Source organism: Puntigrus tetrazona, chromosome 10 (assembly GCF_018831695.1).
Source record: "Puntigrus tetrazona isolate hp1 chromosome 10, ASM1883169v1, whole genome shotgun sequence".
NCBI classification, from domain to species: Eukaryota; Metazoa; Chordata; class Actinopteri; order Cypriniformes; family Cyprinidae; genus Puntigrus; species Puntigrus tetrazona.
Window position 1 is genome coordinate 9,192,022 of NC_056708.1, and position 17,986 is coordinate 9,210,007.

Genomic DNA, 17,986 nt, shown 5'->3' on the forward strand with positions numbered 1-17,986 from the left:
GTTCCAAAACACGGACGTGGGAAAGACAGAGGACAGGGGACGGGCATCCGAATGCAGAGCAGCAGTCTGGGATTTCACACATGAAGGATTCCACACCTGGCCTGTAGAGAGCTCTTAGGCCATTGAGCTCGCTACATTGAGTTTTGTCCCGAGTTGACTCTCAGATGCAGCTCTGACCTCAACTTGACACAGTAAAAAAAATTTAGAGCCCCAAGGGCTTTGCTTGTCATTTCCAATTCAAAGATTCATGTATCCTACCCCAAAAATTCTCTTTGCAACTTTTCATGCAAGTACAGAGAACATCATGCAGGTGCAACGGTCAAGGTGTGAACTTCAGTTGTGGTTCATTTTCAGTTTGGAGCTTTTAGTTCGTTCATTCAAATATAGTTAATGTTGGGTAAAAAATATTGTTACAATCTGGTATCGCTTTAGAACAATGGTCTGTTGTTAACAAAAACTATATGCAGGAAGTATACAGCAGTGTACATCAACACTGAATTTTGAAGCACATTTAGGGTTGCTCCTTGTTTAAGCGGTGTCAAATATCATTGGGTATTCAATAATTACAAAATAAAAATATTCTTGCTAACTGTGAAAAGTAACATGTCTGAAAATGTATTCAATTACTTATGAAATCGATATGAACCCTTCACTAATTACTCAAGCATACCTTGTCAGCCAGCAAGAGCTACTAGTTATCTAGACTATTATTGTAAAGTGAAAAAACAAGTTAACACTTCAGTAATTACTCAAGCGTTACATTATCAGCCTGCAAGAACTGCTAGCGATCTGGACCATTGTTTTAAAATTAAAAACCTGTTAACAAATTTAAAAAAGTTGACCCGTAATGAAGTACTCAAGTGGGCTTACTGCAGCCTGACAAGGTAACACGAGTAATTATTGTGGGGCTGACATGGATGTCACAAGTAATTTATTAAGCTATTTCATATATTTTATATATACTCTACAGCCATATTTTTGAGGCGCTTTTGATACTCTGACAGACATTGTAATCTGGAAAATGTGGTTTTGAGCTTAACTCATTATAAATACAGTTTATACATCAAATTGTTTTTGACCTGAGAACATCATTGTTTCTATTCATATTCTAAAGAGAAGTACAGGCTACGGCCAATAAAAACAGGTGTTTTAGAGTTGGAGATTTATTGTACTGACATTTCAATTGTACTGAATCATAATAGTAAACTAATCCAATCATGAGCTTGTTAGCATCACTTCCTAAATATTTAAAAATGAAAATAAATTATTATCATTATTATGATTCTATGTTTAAGTTTAAAATAAACAAAGAACACCCGTCTATCCTTGGATAAGAGTTGTAGTCTCAATCTCAACCTGTAGCCAACTTACTGGAAGGGGTATAATTTTCTTAAAATTGTTTCTGCAAAAAAAAAAAAAACATTATGTGCAAGCATTTGAGAAAGACATTTTATTGTTTTATTGTTTACTGGTCTTGTCAAGAATGAAAAAGAGACTTTTTATAGATGTTACTGTTGTTTTTGTTATCATTTATTAATTGGTTTGTTTTATTAATTGGTCATAGTTAACCAGTAGTTTTCAATAAAATGTTTTTATTTAGTGATTTTTGAATACCTAATAAGCCATTCTTTTGTTCTAAATTTGCTATCACTTTCCGCTTTGTTAATCTTGCTTCCATATTAATTAATAGTATTAATAGTATTATGTTTTACAGCACTTCCTGTACAGGAACTCAAAAATGGACCATTAATCTAAGGTAGCACTAAAAAAGATAAAAACACTTTCTGAGCTTTTTGTTAATTGTTGCTTAATTGTTCATCAAAGGTCTTAAAGGAAGTTCGGGATGAGGACTGGGATTTGGAGAACATTGTTCACACCCTGACCAACAGAAGGAAAGGAGGCATCTATCACCTATGCCGAGAGTCATGACCAAGTTAGTAATTTGTCAATTTGAAACTCAAGTTTTGCTGGTCATCATTCACAAACACTGGTGTTTTATTCTTGTTATATAAGATCACACACTCTCAAATCTCTACGCTTGTTTTAAGGCCTTGGTTGGGGACAAGTCTCTGGCGTTCTGGCTGATGGATAAGGAAATGTACACCAACATGAGCGCTCTTATTGCCATGACGCCTGTTATAGACCGTGGCATCCAGCTGCATAAACTCATCCGTCTCCTCACTCACAGTCTAGGAGGAGGGCTACCTCAACTTCATGGGTGAGTCTCCTTGGAAACCGGTTTTGCTGGATGCTTGGTGCTTTTCTTTAGTGTGCTTCCACCAAGGAAGAGGGATTGTTGGCGTTCTTGGCAGCCGTGAACTAGTTTTTTGAAGTTGTAAGCATATGAATCTAAGACCGATCTTGTTTCTCCTGAGGATTTTTTGAATGGATTTCAAATGGTTAGCTCCCTATATTGGTGTGGTTGCAACTGGCATTACAATAGCTGTCTATAATATCTATAATACCGCTATAGACACTATCTCAGACAAGTGGCCAAAAAGAAAGCTAAGTAAGTGTACACATCACAACACAGGAAAAGAAACTCAGTCGTAGCCAGGCCTGAGGCGTGTAAAAGATTGCTGTCTGGATGAGTAAAGATGTCTTTCATTACAAGCGTGCTCCTCTTCTATCAAACACATAAAAGCATTTCACTTTGTCTGCTCATCCATGTCTGTGCGACAGTACTGAAAACAGTAATATGTCCAAAGGTCACCATCTTTGTATCTGCCCATCTGCAAATAGTACATAAAGGCACTCTGCTATAATTGCACACAAAAAGCGAGTGGCAGAGCACATTCAGAGAGGAAAAAAAGGAACGTATGCCTGAGACTCGAAACAGTCAAGGCCAGACGGCAAACAGCAGTGCCATCAGATCGATGGCAAGGCAGTCGTTTAGTCCCGTGTTGAGCGAGAACAAATTGTTCGAGCAAAGAATCAATCTGACATGTCAAAGCCTAAAGCTCCTCATCCTAGAAAAATTCCTCTTAACTCAAAAGCAAGAGAAAAGCCAGCAATGGAAAAATAAAAAATAAAAAAAACATTTGGTGAACATGGAAATGGACATACCTGCATTTCAAAAGGCAATTGTGTCTATAATGTCAAAACTTTGCTACTTTTGTAAGGCGGAGAATATTGTATGCTCACTGTGTTTATTTTAATGTTATGGGTCAACTTCATATTATTTATTTTAGATTATGTATGGAAAACTTTTCTTATTAATTATACAAGCCTGTTTTTATAACTGTCACTTAATATCCATATTTGTATTATTTTAAACTTTGTCTTATGGTTATTTTTAAATGAAAAATATTTATTTATTTACAGTCTTATAAAGTGGCTGAGGCTGAAAATAACAAGCTGGAATTCTTACAAAAAAATAAATAAATATAATTAAACATTCCCACCCACATTGTAGAGTGAAAAGAAATTGTTTGGTTTGAATAGAATAGTTTTGCGTGTGACAAACATCACAATGTTTGGGAGTAAGTTGTCACAATGGAAACTGCCAAATGCTAATATAGACTTTTCAAAAAAAAAAAAAAATAATAATAATTTCTAGTGATTAGATGTAAAGCAGAAAAAAGGTTGACTATAGTTTACATATCTGAATTATGAACTAATGTAAACTATGTAGGTGCACTTGCTGGAACAGGCGGGTTCATCATAGCTGTTCAGGTGAAAGACTTAGACTGCATTTCTTCTCAAATCAATGCTCAGTTTGCTCAAATCCATCCACACAAACACATCGATCTCCTCCCCCTAACGCTGTTAATTAGCATGCTGCGCTATATCATCTCCTACACCAGCCCGACACGCTAACGCTCTCTGTAAATATTCCAGCCCATTTCAGAGGTTAGCTGTTTGAACTGTGAGAGCTGCTTCAGGCTTGGGCAGGCGGAGGCATCCACGCTGGTTCATGAGATGGTTGTGGTGCACGTCCATTCCACTCTGCCCTCTTTCTCTCTGGATCATTGTGCTGTGTGGACATTGATGTTAGCAGTGTTCCTCCTCTGATTAGTAGTTCTCTTTCATTGACTTTGGCTCCTCTCAGAGGGAACTAGAGAACTGATCAAAAATCGTTACGCCTGTCTGCCTTTGCTGTTTGTTATTACAACCATCATTGCAGGGCAGGTCGCTGTTCTTTAGGCTGTGCATGTACATAGAGGCTAAATTGGGGTTTGAAGATGAGGAGAACATTCAAATCTGATGTTGATCCTTGTGCTCTGCCTTCTGATAGCTAGCTAGCTAGCTAGACAGACAGACAGATAGATAGATAGATAGATAGATAGATAGATAGATAGATAGATAGATAGATAGATAGATAGATAGATAAGATTTTGCTTCACTATTATGGAATATGGAATGTAGAATGACAGTTTAATATAAGGTAGCAACATAACAAAATGTATTTAAAAAATTAAAGAGGTATGAATACTTTAGCATGACACTGTAGATAGATGGAAATGTGTAATAGGTTACAGATTTAAAATTAAAAATTTTGAAAACTGGAGTTTCAATTACTTTGTATGTATGTAACAGATTACAATTGATTCCTGACACTAATTACTCTCAGAGTTTCAAAATTCTTCATCTCCTGAATTAAAATTAAAACGATTTAGTTTTATATCAAAGCCATGACAGAATAAGATTTAGCACCTCTTTTTACTTTCAGATTTCACTTTTAGAGGTTAAATACAGATTTAAAATCATATTAAGAGACAGAAAATATTAATACAAAGAAATATTCCGATGCATACTCTTTATAATAATGCTTATGTTAACATTTTCATAAGTAAATGGTTTAAGATGTCCTTGTTAGAGTGTAATTATACATTTAAGTGCTGAGTAATATTAAATATATGTACTTAGGTTAGGATTAGGGTTCAGTTTAGGGTTACTTGCATAGAATATGCATAATGTATTATTATTATAATTTCAAGTGCATGGAGCGTGAAACAAGGACATCTTAAAATAAAGTGATACTGTGACTGAAATTTAGTTACAGTTTCTTTTCAGTAACTGTAACAGATTAGATTAACATTTAGTTTGTAATTAAATTAAGTAACTTGATTAAATGTAACCCAACACGAATGGATGGATGGATGAATGTATGAATGGATTCATTGATTGATTTTCAGTGTATGTTTTTTAAATAGTATTTTTTATATTTATTTATACATTATCTACGTAATTTATATATCTAATATGTATCATTCAATATAAACATTATTAAACTATGTTTTCAGACAATAGAGTACAAAAACACTACAGGAATCTTAAGCAGACTCTTTTTTTCCCAACATGCCAGCAGAGCAAATAATCCACCAATTTAAACCCGCTATCTGCACACATCCAAGGATTAGGGGTTAGCGTGGGAGAAATAACAGAAGAAAGAATGATAAGTTTCAAAGTAAGGAGGTTAAATAAAAGCAAGAACAAATCAGCCTGTCACTGGAGTATGTGGAAGTGGAAGCAGGAAAACACCAGTCCTGATTAATAGAAATTTCAGCGGGAGATCAGAGAAGCATTAGCCTGACAGTGCGGAGGCTGCCAGACAAGGTCTGAGAAGTTATTAGGAAGGCAATGTGCCCGGGAAGAGGCTTTAATTGAATTTTAGGTGCCATTTTCTCAAAGGCTGCTACTTTATCACAAAGTGAACATCATTCATCACCACCCAGCACCCTTCGCCTTCGATGTTATGCAGCGTCTGATAACTAAACATAACCATGTTGTTATTCCCGAATGTTTAATTTGATAGTCTCAATAGTCCGATCGCCTAATAAACCAACGTTAAGAACAAACATCTTCCACATCAAAGAGAACACTTATGCCATTAGAAGAATGTTGTTTGAATAAAGACAATAGCAGAAAGCATGAATATTTACAATAATTCATGAGTTTTATAAAGATATATATTATAAAATCGTTAACTAATGTCATTGTCTGTCTGTCAATATGATTATCAATGTCCTTAACTTGTCAACAAACGTTTCTTTGTTAATATTATATATCCAAATCAAATGTCAAAAACCGTTTACAATCTTTATTTTAAATATATGTCTAGAAATTAAAATAACCATCTAACATGCAAACCAAATAACAACTAACTATAACACAATGTCAAAATATCAAACGAATGTTCATCTGTCAAACTGTTCAACGTTATTGAGTTTTAACACGCAGACACTGACAACGAAACTGATAGGTCATATCGTGCTATTATCAAACAACTACACGTCCAACATGGAAATGATTAATAATCATTTGTCATCCGTCGTCAATCAGATCAATGAAGACAAACTTGTACAAAGAATCACTTGTCAACATACAATTCATCTCAATATATACGCTGTTTACCAGAGATATGATACATCATGTATTATAATATCAATAAGAAGGTTCGTTAATCATACAACATATGCAACAGCTTATAAAATAATTGTTGAAAAAGAGTTATTTTATGAGTGATCTCACATCATGTCTATGTTAATCCACTATATAGCTGATTGCATTATATAACTCAACAACGATTTGTTGATAATTGTCGCAGTCACTTGGCAATACAATCATGTTGTGACTGATTTATTAGACACTATATATCATTGCATTACTAAATACAACGTAAAAGACCATGTTTAGAAGTAAAGTTACAACTATCTCACATGTTCTGACTGTTTTACTTACACCAATGATTAATAAAGTCTTTATAATAAGAATAGCACACTTAACATACAAAGCCCACACAAACTATATAGTACATGTTTAATTACGAATATGAAGATTTTCCTGTTAATGACTTATCTGTTCAAGATATAATATAAATAAAGTAAATAAAAATCAACAACAAAAGATCCAGAATGCAAGTACAGACTGAATGCTTTACACATCATCCATATCATCCTGTCATTATGTTATGTTATTTTATAGATACATTTGGTAGAGGAGTCATACAACGTCTTTATGAGTTCGATTCAATGTTAATAACGCTTCCGCATCACCGCGCACCAACGTTAAAGAATACTATATGAATAGTCAACCATTAGTCAGCGTCTTTGTTATTGTTTAACGATTGACTTAGTATAACCATCAACTCGTCTGCCTAATATTTTATTCACCACAGATTCATCATAACAAACCGATAACGTCAAACGTTATACTTATACTACACTCGTTACAAATGCTGTCCTACTGCTTCCACAACTCTACAAAACTATTATATAAATTACAATAATTTCTAACAACAACAATGTTTTGGTATCCATCCAACTTCAGTTTGATGATCTTAATAACAGAGTTCAATTATTTACTATATAAAGAAGCACACAACAACATCGTTGTCATGAACATCCATGCAAAGTTTAACGAAAGATCACTGAAACCAATTTCAACAACATTACGAATTATCACATTAATAATTCATCGAACATAATAAAAATAACACATCATTTTAAACACGATATAGTGTTCGAACATTTATATTCATGCTTATTATTGTTTTTTCACTTTCATTGCATCCGACTGTTCATCATCTATATTTGCTTTATTCACAACAATAACCTATTTACAATATATTAGATCAATTGATAACTAAACCAAAGACCATCATATGTCCCATCTAAAACAAACGCACAAAGTTAAGATTATTATCATGTTAAAGTTCATTGTTATCGTCCATTTATATTTTCAACTGTTTAATCCAACGAAATAATAACATCATGGATCTTATTTCAACAAAACAAAAAGAAACTGATTTTACACCTGCTGACGACGGCAGCTTCAGCACCTTCAAAGCACAAATACAAAAGCACATACTAAAGTTTGATGACTATTAATCGCACAAAATATAAAGCAACACCATAACCGACCTGCCCATCATAAAATCACCGTAAACCTTATAATCATTTTGAATCGTTGCTTGTTTATTTGATTTAACTGACTCAAACAAATACAAGACTATATGCACTAAAGCGCATAATCGCAGGTCAAATATGAGAGATATTGTCATACTATTATATTTTGACTGATCATTTAATGCAGTTAAACATATATCAATTAGTCTGTCAAATGTCTAATATTTGGTCGTTTAATTTATTATTCATTTATAATAGTGAAAGAATAGTGATGATATTACTATAGAAAACTGTGTACAGATACAATCATAATGCTGCTAACGAGATATTGTAACAATGTTAATTGATAAGACAAAACATAATATATCCCACAAAACAAAGATAATAACAAATGCTTTGAAGCTAATAATCAAAAGCACTTAAAGCAATGATATCTGATCAATGCCCGCCTGAAAAATTCAAAGACGAATATAAACATTCAAACTGTATGGTATGAGATTCGGTTTAAAATATTTTATTCATAATGCAATTTAACTAACATACTAATAAATTAGATATGTCCAGATAAACATAAATTATACTTTACGATATCAACATTAACTATAACGTCTATATAGAAAGACTAAATAGATTAGATTAGATTCATTATTTGAAAAGTTTATCATTTATAACGTAAGTTTGTTAATCATAAATATATCACAATAAAAGTGCAATAAAATAACAAACATATATCACAGCTAAATCGTATGCAAAAATGTGAACACAGCTTTGCTCACAACTCTGATCGTCATTCATAGTCTGATTTTCCTCCACTCAACACGATTTTCACAACAACCATCCTGAGTGTCCCCGCGATGTTACCACGCGCATTCAAAGCAGCTAAGGTCATTTCATATAAGATAACTTCAATGAGAGAGGTAAAGAATCATCGAATCGTTACACAAATCAGCACATTAAGTTGAAACACTTTGTCAGTTCATCGCCACATCCAACATTATACCGAGATTTATAACACACGCATTATTCATTTATCACCGTGTTTTGTTTATCGAACTGATTACAAACATAAACGCATGTCACGCCACTATACCAAAAGGCACCAATACTGATACAATTGTTATGTCACATGCTTACTTACATCTTCCTCTACTGCCCATCCTCCTTTTCTATGGTTGAATCTTCTGTCCTCGTTATCAGATACGCTATTGTACAGTCAATATGATATGGAATCAAGCCACATGACTGAGAAAGCTCACATCTGTTTTGTTTAACACGAACATATATGATCATGAAAACACAATGAACAATGTTAAGATATAAATGAACAATTAGTTTATTAAGATTTAGAAAGAATCATGTCGAAGGCAGATATATAATCCAATGCATCATTTTGATCACACAATCAAACAATCATCATACATCAATAATCCAACACAACAACGCTGATTTAATAATGCAATTGAACATGTTTATAATTTAATACCAAAGTTTAATAAAGAAATTAGTAATGTTCATAATGATTAACTTTCTTTCAAATGAACAAACCTTCATAAGGTTTGTCACAGCAACATTATCCACTTCCATAATATGCTGATTTGAGCATGATATAATGATTCACACAAACCATTTATCTGCTAATGTTTGAAATTGATTTAACAAACAGATGTCTCAAATGCTTTAACTGCGCATATTATGTTTAACAACTTCTGGTCACAAAGATATTATCGTCGATCTGCTCATGATCAAACAAAGAAAATGAAAATATAATGTTATCTTCACGCTGAGCGCCCACAAACTATATAAACCAAAATAAATATTTAAAACGATTGATCTTCACGAACGACTTAAAGATTAATGAACAACTAACACTTAAAACATAACATTAAAATAGTAACACCATGAACATCCATTGAAACTTAAGTTGCAAAGAGTTTAAGAGAACAGAAAACAAGAATGTTTTATTTAATTTACAACAGATCAAGAAGATTTGTTTCTACAAACAAGAAAAATAAAATAATAAGAATCAAACTATTATTTCATAAACAAAGCAGATCTTCAATCATATAAAACTCATCTCTGAGAAACACATAGTTCAATGATTCAACCGCACACGTTGTCGACCTCGTCTGCCAACAACCACAAAGAATAGTTTATATTTTAAAAGACCATATGACCAGGGATTTGTATTGAACAAAGCACCGCAAACGACCGCAACTTCACCAGATCCAGGTCCAATAACAGATGGAGCAATGTTTGAAACATCTATATTTTTGTGAGCAGTTAGTAAGAAGAAGTGCAGAGCTTCAATATGCGTGAAGAGAGACGCTATCGCTTGTTCGTCCGCATTGTTAATAAGGCACACATGTTGTCATATATCGAGAATATCAAAGCACCTTCGCCAACGCCGCCCTCGCTTAACATAGTCCAGCTGTCACCGCCTCGCGAGACGTCCCCAAACGCAGTCCACGTCCACTGCAGATACGATATTCATCATAAACCATTTCGCGCCAATCCTATACATTAGCAGTTCCATGGCTATGACTGATCTTCTGATAGTTCTGCCCTTTCTTCACGACCTCAATGCTCAATCTTTCCGCACGTTTCTTATTTTAACATAATTTTACAAGACTTGTATAGATTATTGATGTTCGTTATAGTGTTGTTTAAGAATCCAATATGAAAGTTATATTCATCTAATCAAACATCTGTCTGAAAATAAAATCATTCTTGTATTAACATTTACATTAGATTAAGTCGCATCATGAAGATTGATGAATGTATAATGGTAATGGTTGAAGTGAGATAACATTATATTCATGAGTTAATGAGGTTATATACAAAGTATTAAACATTTGAACATTACCATTATGTCCTTCAATCAGATTATCAATTCAATATTTTAACAAATGTTTATACACAAATATATTGAAATGCACCAAACCCAGAGAAGATTAAAGCATCCAATTTTGATTTTGATATAGTTGCTAAATAACATATATACTATAATAATGAAAAATAATTTATTAAAGTAAAAAAGAGAAACTGTTATAGTACTAATCATAGATATGTTTATGTTTATGTTAAAAGAAACACTTAATGTTTGAAATATTTTTTCTTACAGTATAAAACTTCACCAGTTACAATGTCAAACCGTTTTCATAATGAGTCAACCGAATACATGATTCTTCAAAGAACACCAGAGTTTACCATCAAATGCTATCCATCCAGATGAGCATCAGCATATCATATCTGTCACTGATAACCTCAATAATAACAGCTAATGGCAATGAAGAGATCACACACTATCCAAAACATCATACCTTGCTTTAATCTTAAATATACATATAATTTCTTGTTAGATCTGTCTGTTATCGTTAACTAGAAAGTGTCGACTTATTAATAATAGATACAGATACATATATCAATAAATTGTAAGTAAGAAAGAAATTGACAGTATGACTCCCATATAGAAAATTAAACATGTTAACCAACTAAACATATAATAAGATTACATCAACAAATACAAAAGCTGTCAGCATAAATTATAAATATATTTACGCATAATCGAGATTCTATGAATATCTAAAGATATAAACCACATAGAGATGATGTCAGAAGTTCAGATTTTCAGCATCAATATGTTTCAGAGAATACGCACTGGTAATAAAAAACATTATAAATGACGCTACCCATCGCATAGTTGAAACATTTGTTCAACACTTGCCGTTTTTCATTTAGCTTTTACAAATATGAATATTGATAATATTAACATTAATATTATAGCTATCCATCAAACAGTTATCGACTTCATTTTTCGTTATTTAATCAACTGTTGGTCTCTGCATCTGATAAAACCATCTAATGTTTAAAAAAATACAAACCTATCGTCACAAACAACTGCATCACTAATCAAACGATTGAAGAAACTTATCTCTTCTTATTTTTAGATTAGATAATCAAACATATTATTTTTTCTAAACGCCATATTCATGCTTGATGTCCATCACACTATCACATCTGTTAGCTTAATATAGCAGTCGAATTAACTGTTGACAAGATCGTTTTGAACACCAACCATACAACATATTCAATTCATCTCTTCAAATGCGCAGAACATAGGTGTTTATATGCTAACAACTTCAACAGATCAGAAGACTAGCAACACAGAATGAGATATTAATACATGATATACAAAGACGTGAAACATATATAGAATATTCTGAAATACAAATAACTGATATAACACACATGATATATCTATATTTACAGCTACTTTAAGACTTCAAAGTCTTCAATCCTTCAGGTCTTAATGTCATCAGAACAGATATTCCAGTCGATAAGATTATTAAATAGAGAACGGAGAAATAATTGATAAGTCGAACATATTTATCAATGAGTTACAGAGATTCGTTATCACAAATGATCTATATTATACTTTGTTCATACAAAGCAAAGATACGTTACATGTTAATTAATAACTAATAATATTTAAAAACAATAGAACTCCATTTTAAGAATAGTAATATATACCTCATTTACTTATAAAAACACGCTAATGATCATCCACTATTCAGCATGTCCCATCACTGAAACATAGCGTCAGTCGTCACTTAAGATACATGTTTTGATATGAGTTGGACATAGAAGAAATGTATTAATGGTTAAATGTATCACTACAGAATAAAACAAATTAGAATGATTGAGACCAAGATTAACAGAAGATACATGATGTCATATAATACATATATTGTGAATATACCATATTTATTTAGATATAAGAGAAACGGTATCAAAACAGAACATGTAATATAATGTCTCATTATTTTAATAATAATAATACATGATGCAGTAATACAACAATACACATACTACATAGTATATATTAATAAATGCAATGTCTGTTTTATCACATATTATTATTTAATTATATTAATATTAACATCATGCAATTAGATAATCCAAGTTATGAATACAAAACAATACAATAATAATTATGATAATAACAATATAAATAACATTCACGACGAATACTGAAATAATGGTTATAGGTTAGTTAAAGTAATATAATTGTTTGTCAAGAGTACACCATTGATTTAATAATAACACATGGTTGGCATATTGTCGTTATTATTATTATTACGCTGCTATAAAGAATAATGTCAAACAATATTTATACAATGTTCACGCAGCAACATCACATCAATACGATAAACATCTATTATTTACTATGAACACATAACAGATAATAAAATACACATAGTCTATATTTAGACTACGCAACATGCTGATCATCATGATAACTTCACTTAACGAATGTTTATCAATTATTTAACATAGTTCTAATCATTTTATGTTTGTCGAGTTCGTGTTAAAGATAACCATAATGTCACTAATAACTGAACATTCAAACTAATCGATGCACTCATTTTGATCATTGGCAATATAATCAGGTACGTCAGATATGTTCGCTGATAAAGATCATTAATGTCCAAGAACTATGCTGCTGCAATATGAGTGCTCGAGTTATGTTGAAGCTTTCAGCTTACACTCACAGCAGTGACTGTCAAAGCGTTGTATATCTCTAACTCACTCATCTTACTGTCCAGCAGTTCTGCTCAGTTGCTTCTCCATGCTCATATGAGCGCCATCGTCCATGAAGATCAACAATGTTAGAGGCAACACTTTTGTTTGGTATATGATAAATACAAAATGATTAATATATACATACATGAAGATTTATGTTAAACCAGATAAGAACGCACAACATCCTAACACTGAACAACTTATGAGAAATTATTGCTTATACATCATCCAATGCTCATATTGCTCTGTATGCTTTATGATTTTAAAGAACATTTCATATTTCGTTCGCCAACATCAGTTCACAGCAATGAAAGCAACTATTTTGAACACGCATCACTGATTTTCAGCAAGATAACTATGTTAGAACTCAAGTTATATTACAAACTGCTTGAATTAACTTTAAACCATCATAATTATTTACTTTAAGTTTATCACTTTGAACTGTCCAATTAATAATGCTATAGAATAAAAACAAAATAAACAATGTATCATTTCATATATATATATAATATGAATATATATATATATATATATATATATATATATATATATAGTAAAAAGTATAGTAAAATGCAAAATATGTTGTATTATTATTATTTTATATTACACATACATATTATTACTACTAATACTAAGGTTTTTCTGTCTTTTTTCAGTTTTTTTTACAAAAATAATAATTTATATATATATATATATATATATATATATATATATATATATATTTTATTTTATTGTATATTTTTTTTTTCAGTGCAGACTTGCCAAAGTAGTTTTGCCCTTTTTACCTTCCAGAAAACTTCAAGTTCAATTATAAATGCCCCCCACTGCACAAACACCTCTGCACAGTGAGCTGCACGCCGAACGGCAAGTTCTCAAATGATCCTCCCTCATTACAGCAACCCAGAGCAGAGGTTCCGGACCAATCCTGCAGCCCGCTCAAATCTCCTAGCCTCCTTCTCAGGAGAACAAGGGCTGGCGGGAGTTGCCGGAGATGAGTCTACCAGCTGGAAGGCCTCACCAGGGCTCCTGGTTTAATCACGCTCAGGCAGTGAGCCTGCCATGGGGAACAAAGACACCTTCCGCCAGGGCCACTTAGGCTTCCTCCAGCCCCTGCCGCTGCCCTTTCTGTGTCTTGCTCATGAGGGGGAGCCCTCTTTCCATGCCACCAGTCAGGCTTGGAAGATGAGAGAGGTGATGTAAAGAGCGACTGGCGGATAGAACGAGGCCATGCCGCCGCGCCTCCCCAACACCTAAACGCTTTGTAAGTTTGGGGCAAAGCATTTTTCTCATTAAAACATCGCTTAACCGGATCTTTGTGTGGCTTTGTGGAAAAAACATTCTCCGTTCCCACCCCGAAGCCATAAACCTACATGTAGAGTTTGAGATGACACTAAGTGATATTCAAGCGGTGTTTGGCTTTTTTGACCACCAGTAGATTGCAAATGTCTGTCCCGTGTCTTCTCAGAGTTGATACTGAGATAAAATATGGTGGAATCCCAGTAGGACATAGGCTTGATTCTGTCGAAACATATTTCTTGCTGTGAGTCACATCTCATTATATTCGCCAGTAATACAGCGACACACACACTTCACATCTGACATGAAGGTATGGTATTATAGCCATAACAGTTGTGTCCCTGGTTCCCCAGAGCTGACTTGGTTGGAGCCGCATTAATCGCTTAAAGCTGATCATTATGCCAGATTTCTCCTCCGCTGGAGTATTTTGTTTGCAGGAGGCAGGGATGGGCTTGTAGGATCAATCATTTCTCCTCGTGGGAGAATATCGAACCTTCCGGCCCTCGTACGCAGCTGCAGAGGACGCCCACACCGGGTGGATCGGGACAAGAACGTGGCTGGCTCACGCTGCTTTCTGATAGGTGATCACAGCCACGCTTTCTGAGGTCGGACGGGGAGGAATGGTGACAGCACTGAAGGGGTTTGTGCTGGTTTTCCTGTAGGAAAGATTGAATAAATCGCAGAAATCAATAAAGCCTTTAGAAAGACCAGAGATAAGCTTTTTTGGGTCCAATCGGCATATTCAAAAGAAATGTCATCTTCAGTGTTTGGACAGATAGTTCACTCAGCTCTGAGTAGATCTGCTGATATAACTTTATTTTTTATTAACTCATTGGATAATATATATATATATATATATATATATATATATATATATATATATATATATATATTGTATTTTGAGTATAATTTCTAATTACGAATGTCTGATCGAAATTTGCAATTGATTGTAAAGCATGTAAAAACAACAAATAATTTGATTTCTCCAAGTATATTCAGATAGTAAAGACCGCTTATATCTCTTTTGATCGCTGTAATGATCATCTCCTTTTCATTTAGCCTACCTCGGGCATGTCAACAGTGTCCACAGCTCATTATTTGCTAGAAATGAGAAAAAGCTTAGAGAAGAGCAGCAGAGATATATATATATATATACATACACTTTCCTCTAGGAAGACTAAATAAATTAGTATTTTATTAGTTTATTTTGTTTGTTTTGTCAGTTTATAATGACATTTATATTTTATTTTTGTTTATTTACTTGATTTGGGCAACACTTACAATAATGTGTCATTTCTAACATTAGTTAATGCATTAACGAACAATAATACATTTATTACAGTATTTGTTAATCTTTGTTTAACAGCAGTCAAAAAAATCATACTTGCTTCGCAATGCTTTTAACTAATGTTAATAAAACACAATTTGTGATTTTAATGATGAACTAGTAAACACTGCCAATAGCGATAAATCAAGATTTTTAATAAACGCTTTGGAAGTTACTGTTCATTCTAGTTCATTTTAACTAATGTTAACTAATGAACCTAAAGTGTTACCATTTTATGCTGTAAGTGGTAATGAATTATCATATTTAAATACACGCTGACAGAAGATATTTATATTATGATTCAGTTGTTTTTTTCTAGATATTTCTGTGTTTACTTTTTACTTCTACAGAAAGCAAGACAAAATGCTGTTAATCACAAACTGCGCTGCACATTATTATTATTAAAACATATTGTTAATTAGAATCTATTTTAATTCATTTATTTTGCATTTATTTTTGTTATGCTTTGCAGTGTTCTGTTGGATTGATATGTATGCTTGGTTCATGGATTTCAGAAACTTTGTTTGCTTGTGTGTCTCATTTTCCGAGTGTAACCACACTCAGAGAAGCATAAAATGAAAGAGAGAGTAGTTAGAAAAGAGTACAGGTTCACATCAGACTTAAGGGTTCCCCAGTTAAACAACAAACTGGGCAAAAGCATTTTCAGTCGACTGAGATCCTGAGAGAAAGACCACCAGCAGTTGCACATCCAGACAGACTACCACTTGGGAAACTTTTCCACATTCATGAAGACCAATGCACCAAGTTGAGGTGAAAGGTTACTGGTTGTATAAGGTTCCATAGTCGAGAAATGATGAGGGACTTTTTAATGACTGCTAATCAAACAGGCGACAGGCATAATATTACTCATTTCCACAAATACATGCTGTAATCTCTGCTTTAGCGCTTGCCTGGGTCTATTTTTCTTGCTGTGTTTTTGTCCGTATTTAACCTCTCAAATTATAAAAAGTCAAAGACAACAAGATATTCCCTTGGAGACCCAAACATCGCTATTGTCTTTCCAGCCCATATCTTTAAAGATTAATGGTTTTAATAAAATAATGATATTTTTTCATATTATGTTTAGGATGCATTTTTTGATATATATAATTTAATTCAAAGTAGCACTCACAAACAAAGCAGTTTAATTTATAATTGTTATATAGTTTATTTGTAGATTTACTAAATGAGCTCTGTTGTGAATAATTAAACATACTATTTAACCACTAGATCCTCTTTTTGTAGCCACACAGCATTTAGAAAGATGATTTTTTTTCTCTCTCTCTTTTTAATATGGCGAGACGCGTAAAGGTAAAAATGCAGGTTAGATCGTTGGAATATCAAATTTAAATATTTGGTGGATTTATTATTTATTCAAAGCGTTAACAATGCAGCGGGTTCCAAAAGTTAATCAAAGTTTAAGACAAGAACGCATTAGGTTTTAGACAAATTTATACATAGATTTGTGAGTGAAAGAATTTAAAATCATTTAAATATTTTCTATTTTTCACCACATTACATTAGCATTTTAAAATAAATTAAAATAAGAGAGAAATGTAAATGCAAAGATTCTTAGTAAGTGAAGGAACGAGAAGTGAACGTAAAAGCATTTGAATAACAATTTTTCCTCCCATCTTTTTTTCTATTATCATGTCCTTAGTGATCGGTAATGTACTGCATTTTAAAAGGCATCAATTAAATACTATTATGGCCAAAAGTCAGTAATCATACACTGTTCGTAGCGCCACACTCCCAGTATTCTGTTCTAAATATACTTTGATAAACAACAGTTGGACTCCAAAACAAATTGGAGATTGATGATTGTCTAATGTTGATTTAATGGTGATTGATTGTAAAGCTGTAGACACTATCATAAGATTCAAACATTAATCTCATTTACACAGTGAACACAGGGTGGGCACATTGCAAC

The 17,986-nt window shown here is 33.0% G+C and overlaps 1 protein-coding gene across 1 annotated transcript in view; it reads left to right on the forward strand.

Annotated features, from left to right (window-relative positions):
* The window catches only part of gbe1a (glucan (1,4-alpha-), branching enzyme 1a), a 130,470-nt gene extending 115,156 nt beyond the window's left edge, over window positions 1-15,314 (forward strand). Inside the window, 6 exon segments of the mRNA XM_043249832.1 lie at window positions 1,825-1,892; window positions 1,894-1,933; window positions 2,049-2,197; window positions 2,199-2,218; window positions 14,479-14,629; window positions 15,167-15,314. Coding sequence (XP_043105767.1) covers window positions 1,825-1,892; window positions 1,894-1,933; window positions 2,049-2,197; window positions 2,199-2,218; window positions 14,479-14,629; window positions 15,167-15,314 — 576 coding nt within the window.
* Window positions 15,315-17,986: the final 2,672 nt, after the last annotated feature.